The sequence below is a fragment of the Betta splendens genome, chromosome 4 (genome assembly GCF_900634795.4).
Source record: "Betta splendens chromosome 4, fBetSpl5.4, whole genome shotgun sequence".
NCBI lineage: Eukaryota > Metazoa > Chordata > Actinopteri > Anabantiformes > Osphronemidae > Betta > Betta splendens.
This window is the reverse complement of record NC_040884.2, coordinates 4,735,857-4,752,277: the sequence shown is the minus strand read 5'-3', so window position 1 is coordinate 4,752,277 and position 16,421 is coordinate 4,735,857. Positions and strand designations below refer to the sequence as shown.

The following is a 16,421-nucleotide window of genomic DNA, read 5'->3' as shown; positions in this document are numbered from 1 at the left end:
ACACACACACACACACACACACACACACACACACACACACACACACACACACACACACACACACACAAATAATTCCACTGTGTTTCACTTTTTCCAACTTGTTGCATCCTGAGAGACAGCAAGTAGCAGAAAATGTTTTTTTTATTAAAGCTGTGAGACTGGAGGAACTGAAAAGGTGAACTGAAGAGGAGACATAAGAACAGACGAAGGAGAGGGTGAGTCAGACTGTAAACACTTGGTTGGGGTGAGATTATCCAGCTGCCATGAAAACTGATCCAATGGCTGGCAAGTTCAAGCTGACTGTCGTGTCTCTCTCACACACACACACACACACACACACACACACACACACACACACACACACACACACACACACACACACACACACACACACACACACACACACACACACACACACACACACACAGGGTAAGTGGAGTGCAGACAAGGCAGGAGGTTAAAAGGCAAAATATTCAACCTTCACCACAGACACACAAAGTGAAACGCTACAGACAGAGGGTGGAAATCAATTTTTCTAAGGATCTCCCACCTCACATGCAAACACTCAACTCAGAGACAGATGCCTGCCGAGCTTTGAGTCCATCTTAAAATAAAACAGTGGATTTATTTTATTGGACTGAGGAGCTGAGCTGCATTTTAAGCCACCTACTGCAGACAGAGCGTCTACGCGGGTGAAGCATCGTCTCCATCGCGCCACTTCAGGGTTTAGTTCACGTAAGTGAAACAAGTCAGCCGTCATCAGCGGCTGTCCAGACTGATACCACTGTCATGTCTCCTGCTGATAGCTTTTTAGCCTTTGGCTAGTTGATAGAGGTTTCCAGTCTTTATGGTGAGCTAAGAGCCAATAATCAAGTCTGCGTTTCACAACATCATATTTCTTCTCATTTTGCTTCGGGCAAGAATAAATGTCAAGTTCATCCTCTCTGACCCTGAATCTCTGTGCGCCATTGCTTCACACTACAGTACAGTTCAACATGTAATACAGGATTTTCAACAAGTAAGAAATGTTATTATGGCTTATCACTAGACCAACAGCCACAGTATTTACTCCAACACCCTGACTCTGTTCTTAGAGTTTTCTTTAACAGGAAAAAACAGAGAGTGGTTATTTCAAAATGTTGAATCTGCTACCACCAAATGCCCACGTTCCCTAAAAGACTGTATCGATTCAACTCCTCCAATCTCGACCACATTATGTTCCATAACACATAATTATACTGCATTTCAAGTATTCTGATGAATTATGATTGAACCAAAGGTGATGCAAAAATGCTGTGTTTCTGCTTCTTTCTGTAACTATTGGCACATTATCATCTTCAAGAGGTGGTGTATGGCTAAAAGGCTGTAAAAGCTTCAGCCTCCTGCTTTGGAGCCTCCCACTCGCCACTGAAATGTTCCATCTCGGGCCACAGTAAAAGCCATGGAGACATTACATGAAGGGGCAACAGAGAAGGAGTAAAAATGTTGAAAGAAATAATCAGAGACCTTCACCACGATGGAGGCGACATTAGAGAAGAAACATAAACCAAGTAATAAGAGCTTTGAGCGTGACGTCCATTATCAGAACCACTTATCATTGTAAGGGTCGCAGGGGTGTGGAGGCCTAACCCAGCTGTCACCCAGTTTGTTAAGTAAAAATATAAATTTGTCTCATCAGCCTCTTAACTTAAATGTTAAACTCTCAGCTCATGCGAAGGCCAACACCCGACGCCACCACAGTGGCCTAATTAGCAGAACGCCCGGCCCGGCCCGGCCCGTCGAGGGCCAGTGTTTCATCAGGCTCTCGGTTGCTCTGAAACACCATTAACCTTTCGGACAAGCTGGCGCTTTGATATCTCAGCTGTTTACAGCTCCCCGCTACTTTCTGAAAGCGTTATGTTTCAGGTGCTTGGCCGACTGCGCTGACTAAATATAGGCACTATGTAAGATTTCCCTGGAAAAGGACACACTCTAGGGGCAGAGTGTGTTCTTTAATTTCCACACTTACGAGGACCAAATGTACTGGCAACATGAGGAAGGCGTGCAATAATCACTTGTATGTAGATCAGAAATTCTTCAATGGATGTTTGTGTAGAGTTCAGTGAGTTCAATAGCGGTTAACATTAACATGAGTATAAAAAACAAAACAAAAAAAAACACACAATGCTGGTGTTGGTTTGTTACAGTGAAGTGTGTGTCTGAACAGTTTGTGGAGAACGACACTCCACCAGGTCAGTTTTATTTTTAAAGCCCCATATCGCAAATATGTCCCAAGGGACTGTAGAGAAATCTATCTGCTATTACTACTGTGTCAGTACTATAAATTAAAAGAATGTCTACTTTACTTTTAAACATTTTGATTCAACTAGTTTGAACAAAACTATTGTACGTTTAAATACTGTAGGTCTTTGCTTTTGCATAGTTCTGAAGTAGTTCCACCCACTACTGCTATACATTAAACTACGCAGCGTTTCAGTCTCATCTACTATTTTCCATATCTCTATAAATACTGATTTGTGAGCTGTGACAGCTATGAGGCGGCTAAATGTTTAGGGTTTAGTTTACGGGTTCATTTGAGGATCAAACCCTTGCTTGAGCTGCAAGTTTGTGCTGCATGTGTCTGTGTTGCTGTATAGCTACTGTGTCTTCGTGAGGACTTAAGAAGCACACAAGGTCAGTGCTCACACCTCCACAGGACTAAGTTGAAGTTAAAGTTAGCATACGGCATCTTTTTATGAGGTGTTTATTTCCTACTGCCTGCTGCAATCAGATCATTGTTTTTACATACACAAAAATATGGATTTAAAAGCAGAGGTACTAAATTATGAATGTGACTGTACATGGGAGTTTTACCTGTGCCTTTGTTGCGGTCGACAAAGCAGTACTTCAACTCATACTCTTTGAGAATGTCATATACTTCCTATAAAGAGAGAAAAAATGCTTCAGTCAAACAGTCACCAAAATAATTATGCAGTAAATAAACTTTACAATTAGATCAAATATTTGTTCATCAACTTATCCAAAATTTACTGGCTGAACATATTTTGTCTTATTAATTTTAAAATGACAAAAGTTATCAAAACATCAACAATCACTTGAAACCATTATCATGTGAAAAGCAGAAATTTCATCAAAAATCACCCACTTTTATTCTCAACGCGCCACCAGCAGCGAGTGAACAACGCCCTCAGCGTCTTCAAATAGCCACTGTGACAACTTGAATTTAGTCCAAGGTTAAAAAGTGGACTCTTGCTCATGACGACACTGAGCAAAACTTCCTCTTCCTACGTTCCTAAGTCGGTGATTGAATCCCTCGCCTGCTGCAGTAATTGATTTGAATAAGTGGGCTTTAAAGATGAAAAGCTTTCTGTCCCTTTTCAGGCTCATAATGACAGCAATCGACCACTATTAAATCGGATTGTATCTTTTAAATAAATACAGTCTACTTTGTTCCAAAGAATATTTTCAGTGACAATGCACAATGAGGGGAGACACGAAAGGGAGCCAGAGCAGAGCTACTAACAATAAAGGAAGAGATCTCACTCACTGTTAACTCTCCATTAGACCAAAGTCTGAGGACGGTAACGACAACCAGGGCTTTTTCTTTGCCTCTGCGATATGAGCAAGCTTGTGGAGCCAGTCACTGCCAACCCTGTGCAATAACACTTAAGTGTCAGATCAAATAGGAGCATGGTGGAGGCAGTGAGGCTGCACAACAACAGCAACCCGTGGTTTCTCAAAGCCATCAGTCCGTGGCAGCGGGCAGATCACTGCAGCACAAAACAATTAATGTCAAATGACACTTTCGTTTCTTATCTGAGAAAAAGGAAAGTGAGCAACAGCAAACACAAAAACCCTGTGGAACGTCTCACCTTCTACCCTGTGCTTATGTGGCATTCTAGCTTTAATCAAACTTTTGAGACACAGCGAATAAAAGGAAAAGTTGTAGGAGAAATAGGCTTGAAATGTAAAAAGATATTATTAAATACAATGAGTCTGAGCTGTATCATCAATAACTGCTAAAACCCTGTGCTTTCATTCATGGTCAGCTGCGCTTCTCTTTTTAAATGGAAATATAAAAACAGACGCATTATTGTTCAACATAAATTCAATGTTCACCTTTTACACAAGCGAAAGCAGCTTTGACATTTTCAGGAGGTCATGTGGACAGATACTTCACAAAAACAGTTCATATCTATCTATAATGGGAAAACATTTTTTTTTGAAGCGTTCCCAAATGTACATTTCTCTTTCTCTGCCCCTCTAAGCGCAAGCAGCCCACTCACACACACTGAACAGGCATGTTCCCTATCAGCGAAATCCATGTGAGGCAGCCCACACAGAAGGTCGCTCCGCTCGCCCTCAACATCACAGCAGTGGGTTGTAACCGTTCAGAGAGAGAAAGAAAAAGGTATTTTATTTTGGAAATTGGATCTTTTTGGATTTATCTACTTGATCCAACCGTGTTGATGTCCAGACTATTTCTTTGAAGACGCTGAATGAAAGAAAGTGAACAGTGATCTTTCACAGAAACTATTATTGCTGGAATAATTGTATTGTTTAGATTGAGTGATGTTTCCATGCATCCTTTCAAGTGACACCTTAAGTATAAAGCTTGATTTTAACTTGAAATGATCTTTCTGGAAACATTTTAAGATGGCTGCAGGGTAAAAACTGTGTAGGTCTTCACGGCTCTATGGCGTCTTCCAGATGGCGACTACGCACCAGGTGGTGAAAGGGATGTGTATCATCTTTGATAATACTGCAGGCTGTGTGCAGTGTTAGAAGGGAAGCTATAGTCCCCGTCTGCTCCAAGTGGGTCGATGCTATGTGAAGAGGCGCGTTTATAGCATCCTCTGTGTTCCCTGCATGCATACTGATGTTGATGCAGGGTCAGGGAGAGAGTGGATTGTCCCGGGGCTCATCTTTCCAAGCACTTGCCTTTGAGGAGTTGGATTGGTCTGTAGTCATTCAGAGTTGATGACTGTCTGCCTGGGCACTGGGTGGGTTTCAGACAGACTGGTGTGTGCCAGGAAGAGGTATTGGCAAAAATCCTGACCAAGATCTCATCGGGCCCGTTTTCGTGCTTGCTATGATGTCCAGAACAATGTCCAGTTAAATTGCTCCCCTACAGTTGTCTTGCTCTACAACTCTTGGTAGATGTGTAGACTGCGTTACAGTTTCAACCCTTTTGTCTTTTATGGTTTCCTGTTTGCATCGGAAGCATTTGTCGACGGTTACATTCTGCACAGAGCATCTGATGTAGAAGAGTATTGTAGCTTCTGCGTGAAAAATATACTCAAAATATGTTAGCTGGGAAAATGGAACTAACACTAAGATTAAGTTTAAGAACCTCTACTCGCTCCTTCAAATAAGACATTTTATAGAAATGAATTTACTTTGAATATCACATCATGAGATGAGATTAAGAGACTAAACAATTCATGAAACCATAGGAAAAGGTTTTCAAGACATTCACACTAACGTGCCATTAAAGTAAAGACAACAACAAACAAACAGGAAAAATGGGACTAAACTATTTAGTTTAAAGCATGTCTGTACAAATGTGTGAGGATTTAAGTAAAGTGGCTTAAGCTGTTATTGCCAACCAACGCTCTCCTCCTTTTATAATGGCTTATCCCTCTCTCATGTTTCTGTGGGAGAAACAACTTCAGTATGTCTTATTAAAGATAATTATACAAAAAGAAAGATTTCACTTTCTCTATGCAGGAAAGGGTGAGAGAAAAAAATAAGCAGCAATGAAGGACTTTCACTGGACAATTAGAACGAATGAAACCAACTACTGTATAAACGCAGTCTGATTTTTGGTGAATGGGACCCAACAAAGTACAACTTTAGAAGAATTTTTATCCAGACATTGTCCTTTTCTTTTGCATCAATTCATTGTGTATCTATTCTTTTCTGCACATGCAAAATTCAAACTGAGCTGAAAGTTTGTCTTCCAACAGTGCTGGCACATCACAAGAAATAAGACTATTTTTAGGAGCCCAAACAGTTATGCCTCTCATCTCAACCATACAGTTTACCATCTGGGCACGTTATGCTGCAAATTTTATTATATTCCACTTTGTCTCACTCTATTTCCTTTTAAATTCCACAGGGTCCAGTAAAAAGACAGTCAGGCAAACTTCGTCCCTACAGCTGTATATTAGCACAAATGTAGCGCAAAAACAAACATTTGCACATTTGCACACACACTGCTGCCTCCAACCTCTAAACGGGTATAAAGAGATAAACAGATTTAAACTTAATTTCTCTTGTGAAAACGTCTTTCCAAGAGTCAGGTGATTTTGGCCAAAAATGACTGTACTGCTCCTTGTGTCCGAATCAATTGATTCTTTAGAATATTTCGGTTCCATGCTCTATCGTGTTTGAATGCTTCAGAAGCTGCAAGTCCAGTCAGAAGCCCAGAGCCAGTCTCATGCCTAGGGCCAGTGTCTCTGCATGCATACTGCAGATACTCACTTTGTTGGGACATTAAAGCACGCTGCCCTGAGAGGATGGGTTCGACAAGGAATGTGATAGCAGCCTGCTCTGGCATCAGATGAGGCTTCGCACTGCTCATGGACGTACTGGAGGCTCATGATGGAACATGAATAACATTCTGCTTCAGCGTCTTCTAAAAAACAGTAAGACACCGAGACCTCAGCTGTACTTCAACACAAATGTCATCAGGTAATGAATAAACTATCTAGGATATTCAAGAAGTGTCACAAGTGGTTGATACTACGTACTATTTGAATTTAAACTCTATTCCTCACAGCTTTTATCACGTCTTCAAAGGCAATGCAAACCAGGCTGCAAACAGCTTTTCATTGGGTCCTGATGGTGTCTTGACCCTTTCACTCTCACCGTTTGTTAAGTACGGTAAGTTAAGGAAACCAGCTCTGCTGAAGATCACATTTAGCATTAAATGTACGAGAAAAGAGAAAGCCCAGCTACAGAAAGACAGAGGAGAATTATGTGTTTACTAAGACATCTGTTCATTCATTGCTCACACAAACACACGCACACACTTCTTTTATCTTTCAGGCATAAATCAGATGGCTTAGAAATACAAACAGGGCCACTGGGAGGAAGCGAAACTGTAAGCTATTATTTCCACTCTGTATAAGTGTGTGTGTGTGTGTGTGTGTGTGTGTGTGTGTGTGTGTGTGTGTGTGTGTTCTGAGAAGGACTCAGGGACGGGGGGATTAGGGGACAAACACACTCTGCATGGCCTCCATACCGGCAGTACCGGTGTCCTTGACCTACTGATAGAGTGATATATGCTGTACTGAGAGGAGAGAGGCTGAAGCCCAGGTCGGCTACGCCCACACAGCACCATAACATGTAGATCTGCTTTAAAATGACTCTCTTTATATCCAATACCAGAGTGAACAGAGGGTATCTGTTGCTATTCAAGGCCCTATAATTAATATTTTACACATTTACTAAGAAATTAGGAAACAATACTTGTCTCCTACTGTAGCTGTTCTAGTTCACTGCATGTTTTGGGTTATACAGTATAGAGGCCTGTTATTCCTCAGAGATTCAGCTATTGTTGCATATAGCCAGTAACACTGGACCATCTCAATCCAAGATTTGCATATGCAGCTCACGCACTACTGTATGTCATTTTGTACACTAGTAGCCAATGGTAGCTTCAAGCTACCAGAAAAGCATGCATAGACAAAACAGCTGGTGCAACAAGTAAGGATCCATATAGAATAGTCAAAAAAGCCCATTTGAAGAGTTAGAAGCTACATCGACAGAAACACAGTCCTATTCCGTTCTAACAGTTCAGAAATCTGCTAAATATTCATTGAAAATTACAAATACGCATCTCTAATCAGAGGAGAACTCTGCTTTCCATATGTGGTCCAAGCCAAGCCCAGTGCATGTGTGTGTGACAGGTGGCTCAAACCAAGCGCAGCACGGATCACTGGCTCATCAAACGCCTGCCAGGAAAGCGTCTTAGGAAACGTGCACACTCGCATTTTGCTAACAGACGAGCATAAATAGATGGACGGGAGACACCCATGTCCTGTTTTCTTCATCCTCTCATTCTTTTTAGAGTTTTCACACATTGCCTGCTAGTTCAACACCCCCACCGCACCGACGCCAGCAGAATTTTCTCAGTTTTAAGTTTGTTTCTTGCTGCTCTTGTTCCTCCACCTTTTACTCTTCTCTCTTTTAGCCATCCTTTCTACTTCTTTTCCATTGATGACTTTTTATTTACTTCGCTTTCAGGTGTTCTGTTTCCAGTTGAGCAGCAACAGATGACACAGTGAAGGAGCACAGCAGGGGCTGGGATTCAAACCCATAATCAACCTCAGCCGCTTATGGCCTAGGAGTGTTTTATGCACCAACTACCAAATTTAGCAACAGAGGTTTCCTGTTAAAACCTTATGGTCATCTCCCCACAGCCTTTAACACCCACAGTGCATTATTATGTGGAAAAATTTACCCATGTGACCACATGGTAAATTGGATCAATTCTGACTGAATTCCTACATAACACTTGCTGACTGAAATGATTCATCAGATCAGTACAGCTTGCACAGAAATAAAACAGTGTAATGCAAATTGCTTCCTTACTTGGTAATTCAGGTAAAGACTTTGTCTGAAAACACTGAAAGTAATATGTTCACACAGGCGCTCTAGGAGGACGGCCACAGTACGGCCTTTGATTGTTCACATTACAAAGAACCATATAGAAAGGAGAAAAGCTCCTCTGTCACCTCTGCACAGCTGGCCACGCTCAGCATAAATTACACATGCCTGTCAAAACCCCACATTAAAGTTACAGTAAAAACGGCAAATACACAGAGCCCCCCCCATCTGATGATGGAAACGTGGGTGGAGCTGCAGTAATGTAAGCTTTAATCTGGTCAGCTGATAGACCTCGCTTTATAGCTCTGCAGAGCAACATCACCACTGGGGTACTTCAACATGCTTTATCATTCAGTAACTGGGACCCGTTTTGTCAGAGGAGCCGGTTTACTTGATCTCAGCGAGGGCAGAAGCAGTGGGCTGAGGGAAGCAGGTGGCCTGCCCTGAGACAGACTCCGTTCGTCCGTCAGCCGGTGTGACCCCACTTCCCTCCATCTCTGCTTGCCTCCGGGCCCTGAGGCAGTGGGGTTCACAGCAGAGGTTATTTTCCACACTGAGCCAACAGTCACTCCTACTCGCGTATCTCACAGTCCTACAGACTTTAGATCACAACATCATTTCATTATTTTTGCATGGCTTGGCTAGCAGCACCTGATGTGTGGGATTTCACAGCATAAGATAATAAAAATTCAAATATGTGGAAGTGTTAAAACGGTGAAAAAGTGAAGTATTTAAGCTTGAGTAGATCAGATATGGTAAATCCTAACCTTAAGGTAAACCAACATGAGAAAATCCAACATAAAATTACGATTTCAGTGAACATCGCCGATATCTCCAGGTCTTTCATCATCTAATTCCAACATGTTAGAGCTTTTCCACAGTTGTGCTAGAATTCCTCTCTGAAAATTACACCATACTTGCACTCAGAAGACAGTTTTAGCACAAAGCTACAGCATGGAGCATCATCGCTGCACAGCGAGCGGAGAAATGTGAAGACACAGAGAAGCTTTTAGGCATAAAAGCTAAATGGCCTCTTGTAGTCATTTGGACTCATAAACCACGGCGCCAGTAAAAGCTAACATGCAAATCGCATTCATGCAAAAATGTCTGCGGTGCTTATATGGCTCACAATTCAGTATCATTAGCACATTTTAAACAATCAAAAGCACATTAATGTGTTCAAATTAAGAATCTCATCAAGTGTTCTAGCTTGAAAATGTGACTTTTTTTAAACACAAGCTGATTCGTGGATTTAAAATGGATTCACATCGTATAGAAAAAGTATCTGAACCGTCATTTTCAACAGCCGCATGCACCAGCCGGCATGATAAGAGTATTTTCACAATGCGCATTTGAGCCTGTGGACAGTTTCTGCCAGAAGCTCAGGCAATTTCTAAAGTCAGTTTGATCAAAATCTGAATTGGGTTTACTTTTTTTATCCTGAACAATACAGTCTCATGCTTCTTATTCTGACAGTGACAGTTCCTATTGTTCTGTGGGTTGAAAATGCAGCGTGCACTTCTTCTTGCTTGGTTTTACTGTTTATTATTCAGCTTGCCTTACTCCGGTCACGTCATCTCACCTTTCTACCTACTAGATGCCTTCTCACACACAGCTGTGAGCGGCTGCATTTTTTTTTTTTTGCTACTGACTCTAATGCATAAGGGTCAGGTGTTACAGACAGAACTGACACCCTTTAATTGCCCTAAGCCAATTACACTGTGAAAGTCCTTAGCAATCATGGGGCTTTAATCAGTGTGGAGAATCTATCATGTTCCACCCACAGGAAGGTCGAACCATGTAGGTCAGGCTTTTATCAAAATGATCTCCCTCAGTTTATGACACCACCCTTCCTTCCAAGAACTGGTTTTGGTGCTTTTTGACAAATTGACATGTAGTGTAAGGTGCTGACTTACACACCACACCGGCTGCATTATGAAGGACTTAAGCATGGCCACATACACGGCAAGAGGTATTTCATGCGCTTTAAGAGAGTAAAGAGATTTATTGGAAAGCTGTACGTCAGAGGTTTAGACAATGTCACACAACTTCTCATTCTTTTACACAATAAGTCAATATCATAACGTTCCTTTTAACTTTCCATCTAGGTTCACATTGAACATTCTGCTGAAGGATTATTGCTACAGGTGACCAGCACCAAGGCACCAGCTACATCTCAACATGTGTGCAGGATTCTAAGTGACAAAGGTGCTGAAGGCCGGCGGCTGACGGGAGGGGGCTGCTCAGGAACATCTGGCACCGAGGCGCTCCAATGCTAAGCCAAGCCAGGAGCATGCTGCTTTGTCACATTTACACATATTTGTGTTTACCTGTACAGATGCAAACACGTCCTATTATGGTCACAGATCATGAGTCCATGTTAAACACCTCAGTTTTGATTCATATTTAGCTCTCATTTATTTTACTGGTTTAGACACAATTTGGCAAGTAAACGGACTTGGTTTCACCTAAAATACATCATTATTTTGCATAAGTGACAGCACATAGGTTTCTATGTGTAGCACACACATGTAGTTCTTCTGTACAGTCACGTCTGAGTTAACGACTCTTGTTCGTATTCATTTTTTGGGTTACTGGTGTTGGCTGGATGGTCTCGTTTAGCTGCGTAAAGGTTGAGCCCTGGTGAAGAGTGGCCATTTTATACAGGAAGGGGTCACTGTCCACCACCTTCAAGGGGGAATAAAGGTTATGGCTTAGTTTGCTTTGGTACATTAACTTTGAATACAGTTGGTTTGGGATAATCTGATCAATACTAATAATTCACTTGACTGTCTGGTTTGTCGTACAAGACCTTTGTTTTCAGGTCTTGTACGTTAGAAGCATTTGTCTTAGTTACAGTACTTGTATGTGTCTCACGTGGTCTGATCAGCCATTTTATATGTTTGTTCATCTCAGTAAGTAACTTTATTACTAAGTCTTTTTCCATTGCGTGTATGAATTTGGCTTTAATATAGAATCTTTAATATTCTTTATTGGGATAACATTAAATCCTTTTTGGAAATCCACCTGTATTTCTCTTGCCTGCCTGCTTGGTCCCTCACACCTCCACAAAAAAAACCTAACACATGGACAGAACACATCTTGGCTATGCTTTGCATTTCTTCTATCTGAGAAATTGGACAACCACCCTCTGTGTATTTGCTTTTTTAACTAAATATTAAATATTTAGGCTGGCTTAATTTCATAGAAATTTGAGTTCAAGAACGTTTTGAGTATAGACTTGGAATCTGACATCTGCATTCTCTAGGCCCTGATACTAATATTCACTTTTTCTGCAGAAAGAAGCAATGAACAAAACCCTGAGCAGATTATTAGTTTTCTTTTCTCGACTTTCGCACATCATTTTGCAGGTTAAAATGCCAAACTTTGCAGCAGATAGAATCAACGGTCACTAATTATCATTAATTCGCACTCGCTAAAATTAAACTTGCCTGTTGGCAGGTTGATTTTGAGCTTTGTCCCAGAAGCTGGAACAACACGGTAGCAGCTCACTAACCTTTCACATCAACTGTCAAAATCTCATGTACTGTATATAAATTTTATTAAAACTTAAAAATTCAGCTATGTTTCACTTTGAGAACTTCCAAATTGTGATTAAATTGGTTTCCATAAATGTATTCTGCGTCACCAAAATGCTGCCACTAGCATTTTATTAAGTTGATAGAACTTGTTAAAAAGCTATGACTCCTAATATAATTCATAAAAGAAAAACCTTCTTTCCACCTAATCCCGTAAACATCTCAACCACTTTCGTCCTGTTCCGTCCTTTACGTCATTGCTTCTCCCGACTCATCTTGCTCCCGTTGCACTCTTCCCATCCCCCTACTTTTCCCGGAGACGAGAGCCATCAGCGGGGCCATATATCTGACACAGCGCACTGCACGATATATTGTTCACTAATGGAGCAGCGGGTATGAGGGGAGCAGCAGATGAAGTTGGCTGTGCATCGTGGAGTACATCTGACAGCTGACGATGCCTTTCCTTCACCAGAAATCCATAACCTTACAGATAATGCACATTCACTGTGTAAAGCTCTTGATTCTTGAACAGAAGCAGGCAAAAGCAGCGCTTTAGTCTTTAAGCTCAACTGTCCACAAAGGTATACTGTACATGATTGTTTTTTTTATCTTTATTGATCCCTATGGGAAATTTAACACAGAAACGGCCCGTCGGTCTGTCCACAGTAACTTGGATTTCAGTATCTTGGACCAAGGACATGTAAACATGTGAGCAGGAAAAGTAGGGTATTGAACCACTGGACCCCTGATCAATAAACAACTCGTGAGACCCAGCTCCATGGTTATTCACATCATGACGGCAACTAAAAGTTATTGTAATTGCTGGAGTGATAATCAAATAAAATTCATAATAATTATAATCAACATTTCTTTTTTTGTTTTCTATTATTGCATAATCACTAAAATCCAATAGGAACATTACAGGACTCAAACACACTGATAAAAAGTATTCAGCTCACAATCAGCAGCATGTGAGTGTTAAAGTGTGAACGCCTTCATGTGCCTCCTCTCCGACTGTCCTGCTCAGGCTCACACCACATATCACACTCAACCTGACATACTGTATGAATAATGTGGAAAATACAGAGAGAGCGAGAGGAACTCCGCTCCCCTCACTCCACTGATTCAAGTATCGTCGCTCGCGCTAGGATTCTGATTCCTCACACAGTAGTCTGTTTTTCACACTCCCGCTTTACACACGCACACAAACACAAACACCAGGCAGAATGATGGGTCTCCTTGGCAGCGCACCTCTGTCCAAGAATGTTTGGTGCCTCGACCTGAAGGAAAATACACTATCGGAACCTCTGACACGCTGCCTCATGCAGCCTGGCAAGCGGCGAATGCACTCGGTAAGAGAGATGAAAAAGGTCATGATGTTATGAACGCTGAATTCAGTCTGTGTTCCCTGAAAAAATATGCTTTGAAGTACTTGCATGCAAAAAGATATGGAATATAAACCCAATCATTTTTTTCCGCTAGTGAATGAATCTGATTATAGCAAACTGTTAAAATGGCAAATAAATCTATTTGCAAATAGCAACATTTCAGTGTGACTGGCAGAGGTGGGAGGCAGGGAAACAGTAAGATGCCTTCACACCTCACTTGGCAAAACATGTTGCACTGAACCATGATTTACAGTAAACAGAGCAGTATATGATGATATAAGATGCAGCAGAAGAAGGTCAATTCAAGAGGAAACTGTTTAAATGCTGTTGATAGGTTGCTGATGATGAACATTTTGTTTTGGCAGTCAGATGAGAAATAAGGTGTTGATTTTAATCAGCGTATCATACTCCAACTTCACACAACGTGCAAGCTGCGTGTGAAGCTTTTTATGTTGTCACAAACCAGCTTCTGACTATTGAACCGCCTGGTGTTTAAACAAATCGCCCGAGGACGCAGACCAAACTGTGAATTAAATATCCACAGAGCGAGATTCCAAAATGATACAGAATAAGCTCACTAATCTCGACACTCTAATAAATGACAACAAAAGTACGACTAAACTAAAGTGCCGAAAACAACAGACGCGCGCTCACTCGCAACGTGCGTAAAAACTGGCAACCACCTGGACCGCGACACTTTTCCAAGCGGTAACTACCTGGTTGGTGGTGTCGGGCGGCAGGTTCTTAATGAGGATTTTCCTCCTGTTGCTCAGCTCCTGGCGAGTTTTGGCCAGTCTCCTCTCGATCTCCTCCGGCTCCAGGTCCGGCAGGTCGCGGGGGCTAATTCCCGGCTCGGACGGCGGCGCCGCCGCCGCCTCCTCGTCCTCTGGCTGCCTGCTCTCGGGGCTGTCCATCTCCGGGGAAAGTGCGCTCTCCCGGGCGAGAGAAGAGTGAACGCTGGGCGGCTGGATGGATGAGGCTGCCGCCATCTTGGGTCTCTGCGAGAAAAGTGAGGGAAGTGCGCGAGAGAGGGAGAGAGAGAGAGGGCGCGAAAGCAGGTGGGAGGTGTGTGCGTAAAGGCAGAGAGAGGGAGAGCGAGGTAAAACATCCCGAATGAAACTATCAAACATTAATGTACATATGACAATGCCCTAATATAGCATTTTAATCTATCTGTTTTTGTGTTTGCTCGTGTAATAAAACGAGAATACATCTTCAACCTGTGCCGCGTTTTTTTTGGGTTGTGTTGTTTTTCTATTTTGTCGCTTCTGAAACAGTGAAGCTCCAACCGGGCACGCGCTGCACGCGGCTTCTTCCAACCGAGGTTTTATGTTGCCGAGGCTAAAAGACCAAACTCCGGTAGATCTGAGCGGTTTGACTGCGCCTGGAACGGCGTCCACCTCGGACTCCTGGCGACCCCAACTGTCTGCTCAACGTATAGGAGCCCGTTGGAATCCGTCAATACGACCGTTGATCCGTCAAACTCGTGTTCCGTGTGCGCGTGTGGCTCTTTCCAAGTAGTTCTTGTGTAACCAACAATGCCGTCATTTGCCTATGTTAGCTGCCATGACTAATCTCTCTCCTCAAACATGTCTCACAACCAGGACTAATAACCATCCGCGTGTTGCGCGTGACAGCTGTGTTCTAAGGATATAATGGATGTACTGCATGGTACACTTTACAGTACTAGACGCCACTAAACTGTCAATATATGCAAAACCGTGTACATTTGGGTGCAGGGGAAAATGAGAGACCTTACTTTAATTGTTCCGCCCAAGTAACACACAGGGGAGTGGGGGTTGATGGGAGAATATCTGCAAACTACTGGTCCCCGTGTGCATAATGGGGCCGTGAGTGGCTGCGCGCCTTCCCTCTCTTCTACCCAAGTCATCCAGCGAATGCCAAGCCAGCAGCCACGCGAGCCTGCCTGCCCACCGTGGGTGGAAGCTGCTCCTGGCAAACACACGGGGAACAGAGCTCCCTGCCGAGTCCTCACAATGCCCGTGTAGCTTCCGCAGGCTGACAGACGAACGCTCGGCGCGCGCGCGCGCTCGCGGGACGCGTCTGCACCCGTGCAAGCACAAAAACATGTCACCGAGCACACATCAACCCACTTAGGAAATATTTAGAGCGTGATTATGCCGAGGCCTGTAAGAGATGGTGAAATCAACCTCCATCATCCGTCCTCCATGTTCTCTCCCCACCATCTGTGAGGAGCGTTTCTTGGCAGATTGGAGTCCAGACAATCACAGTTGTCAGTGGGTGAAAACGATCTCGCATTGCCAAGTGGATGAACCAGAGTAGCTGAAACACGGCGACTGCATGAAGGCTGTTTGTACGCGTGCTTTAGACGGGCTTACGCTCTGTCCGCTCCAAAGCCATCAAAGGGTGATGGGTAATAACGGGTAGAGCACCAACAGTGTTCATTCTTTTATTTTATGAGTATTAATTTGATGCATAGACTAAATCACAATGTACCCTCTTCCAGGACAGTATAAAGTAAAACATTTATCACGTTCCCTCAGCAAAATAAAATGTACAAAACAGATTCAAAAAATATATTAACTCCACAAGACACCTGAAATTTATTAGAGATCCTCAGGACTGATGAAGAGAACTAAAATGATGAAACAACTAAAATAAAAGATATTACAGTATCTTGAATCATAAACTGATTAATAGAAAATATATCAATTATGTCAATACTGAGGTGTTAATTTGGGTTATTTTAGTTCAGAAACTTTAACATTATATTTTCACTATTACTATGTAGAATTGAATTCAGTATTGCAGTACTTTATGTACTCCTTCTAAATCTACTGTATCTGTCAAAGTAAAAGTCACAAACTCTGGGGAATCAAAGTTGAGAAACTCTCCT

The 16,421-nt window shown here is 42.4% G+C and overlaps 1 protein-coding gene across 4 annotated transcripts in view; it reads right to left on the bottom strand.

The window, feature by feature from the left end:
* raver2 (ribonucleoprotein, PTB-binding 2) overlaps positions 1-15,513 on the bottom strand; it is a 49,584-nt gene extending 34,071 nt beyond the window's left edge. Inside the window, exons 1-3 of one of the 4 annotated variants that reach the window (XM_029146133.3) lie at positions 15,303-15,513; positions 14,260-14,541; positions 2,854-2,920 (exon numbers count right to left, since the gene is read on the bottom strand). In XM_029146133.3, coding sequence (XP_029001966.1) covers positions 2,854-2,920; positions 14,260-14,541; positions 15,303-15,434 — 481 coding nt within the window. In that variant the 5' untranslated portion in view covers positions 15,435-15,513. Of the gene's footprint in view, positions 1-2,853; positions 2,921-14,259; positions 14,629-14,763; positions 15,041-15,302 lie in introns of those variants that run through there. The other 3 variants (XM_029146130.3, XM_029146131.3, XM_055507971.1) reach the window with 3 other exon arrangements.
* Positions 15,514-16,421: the final 908 nt, after the last annotated feature.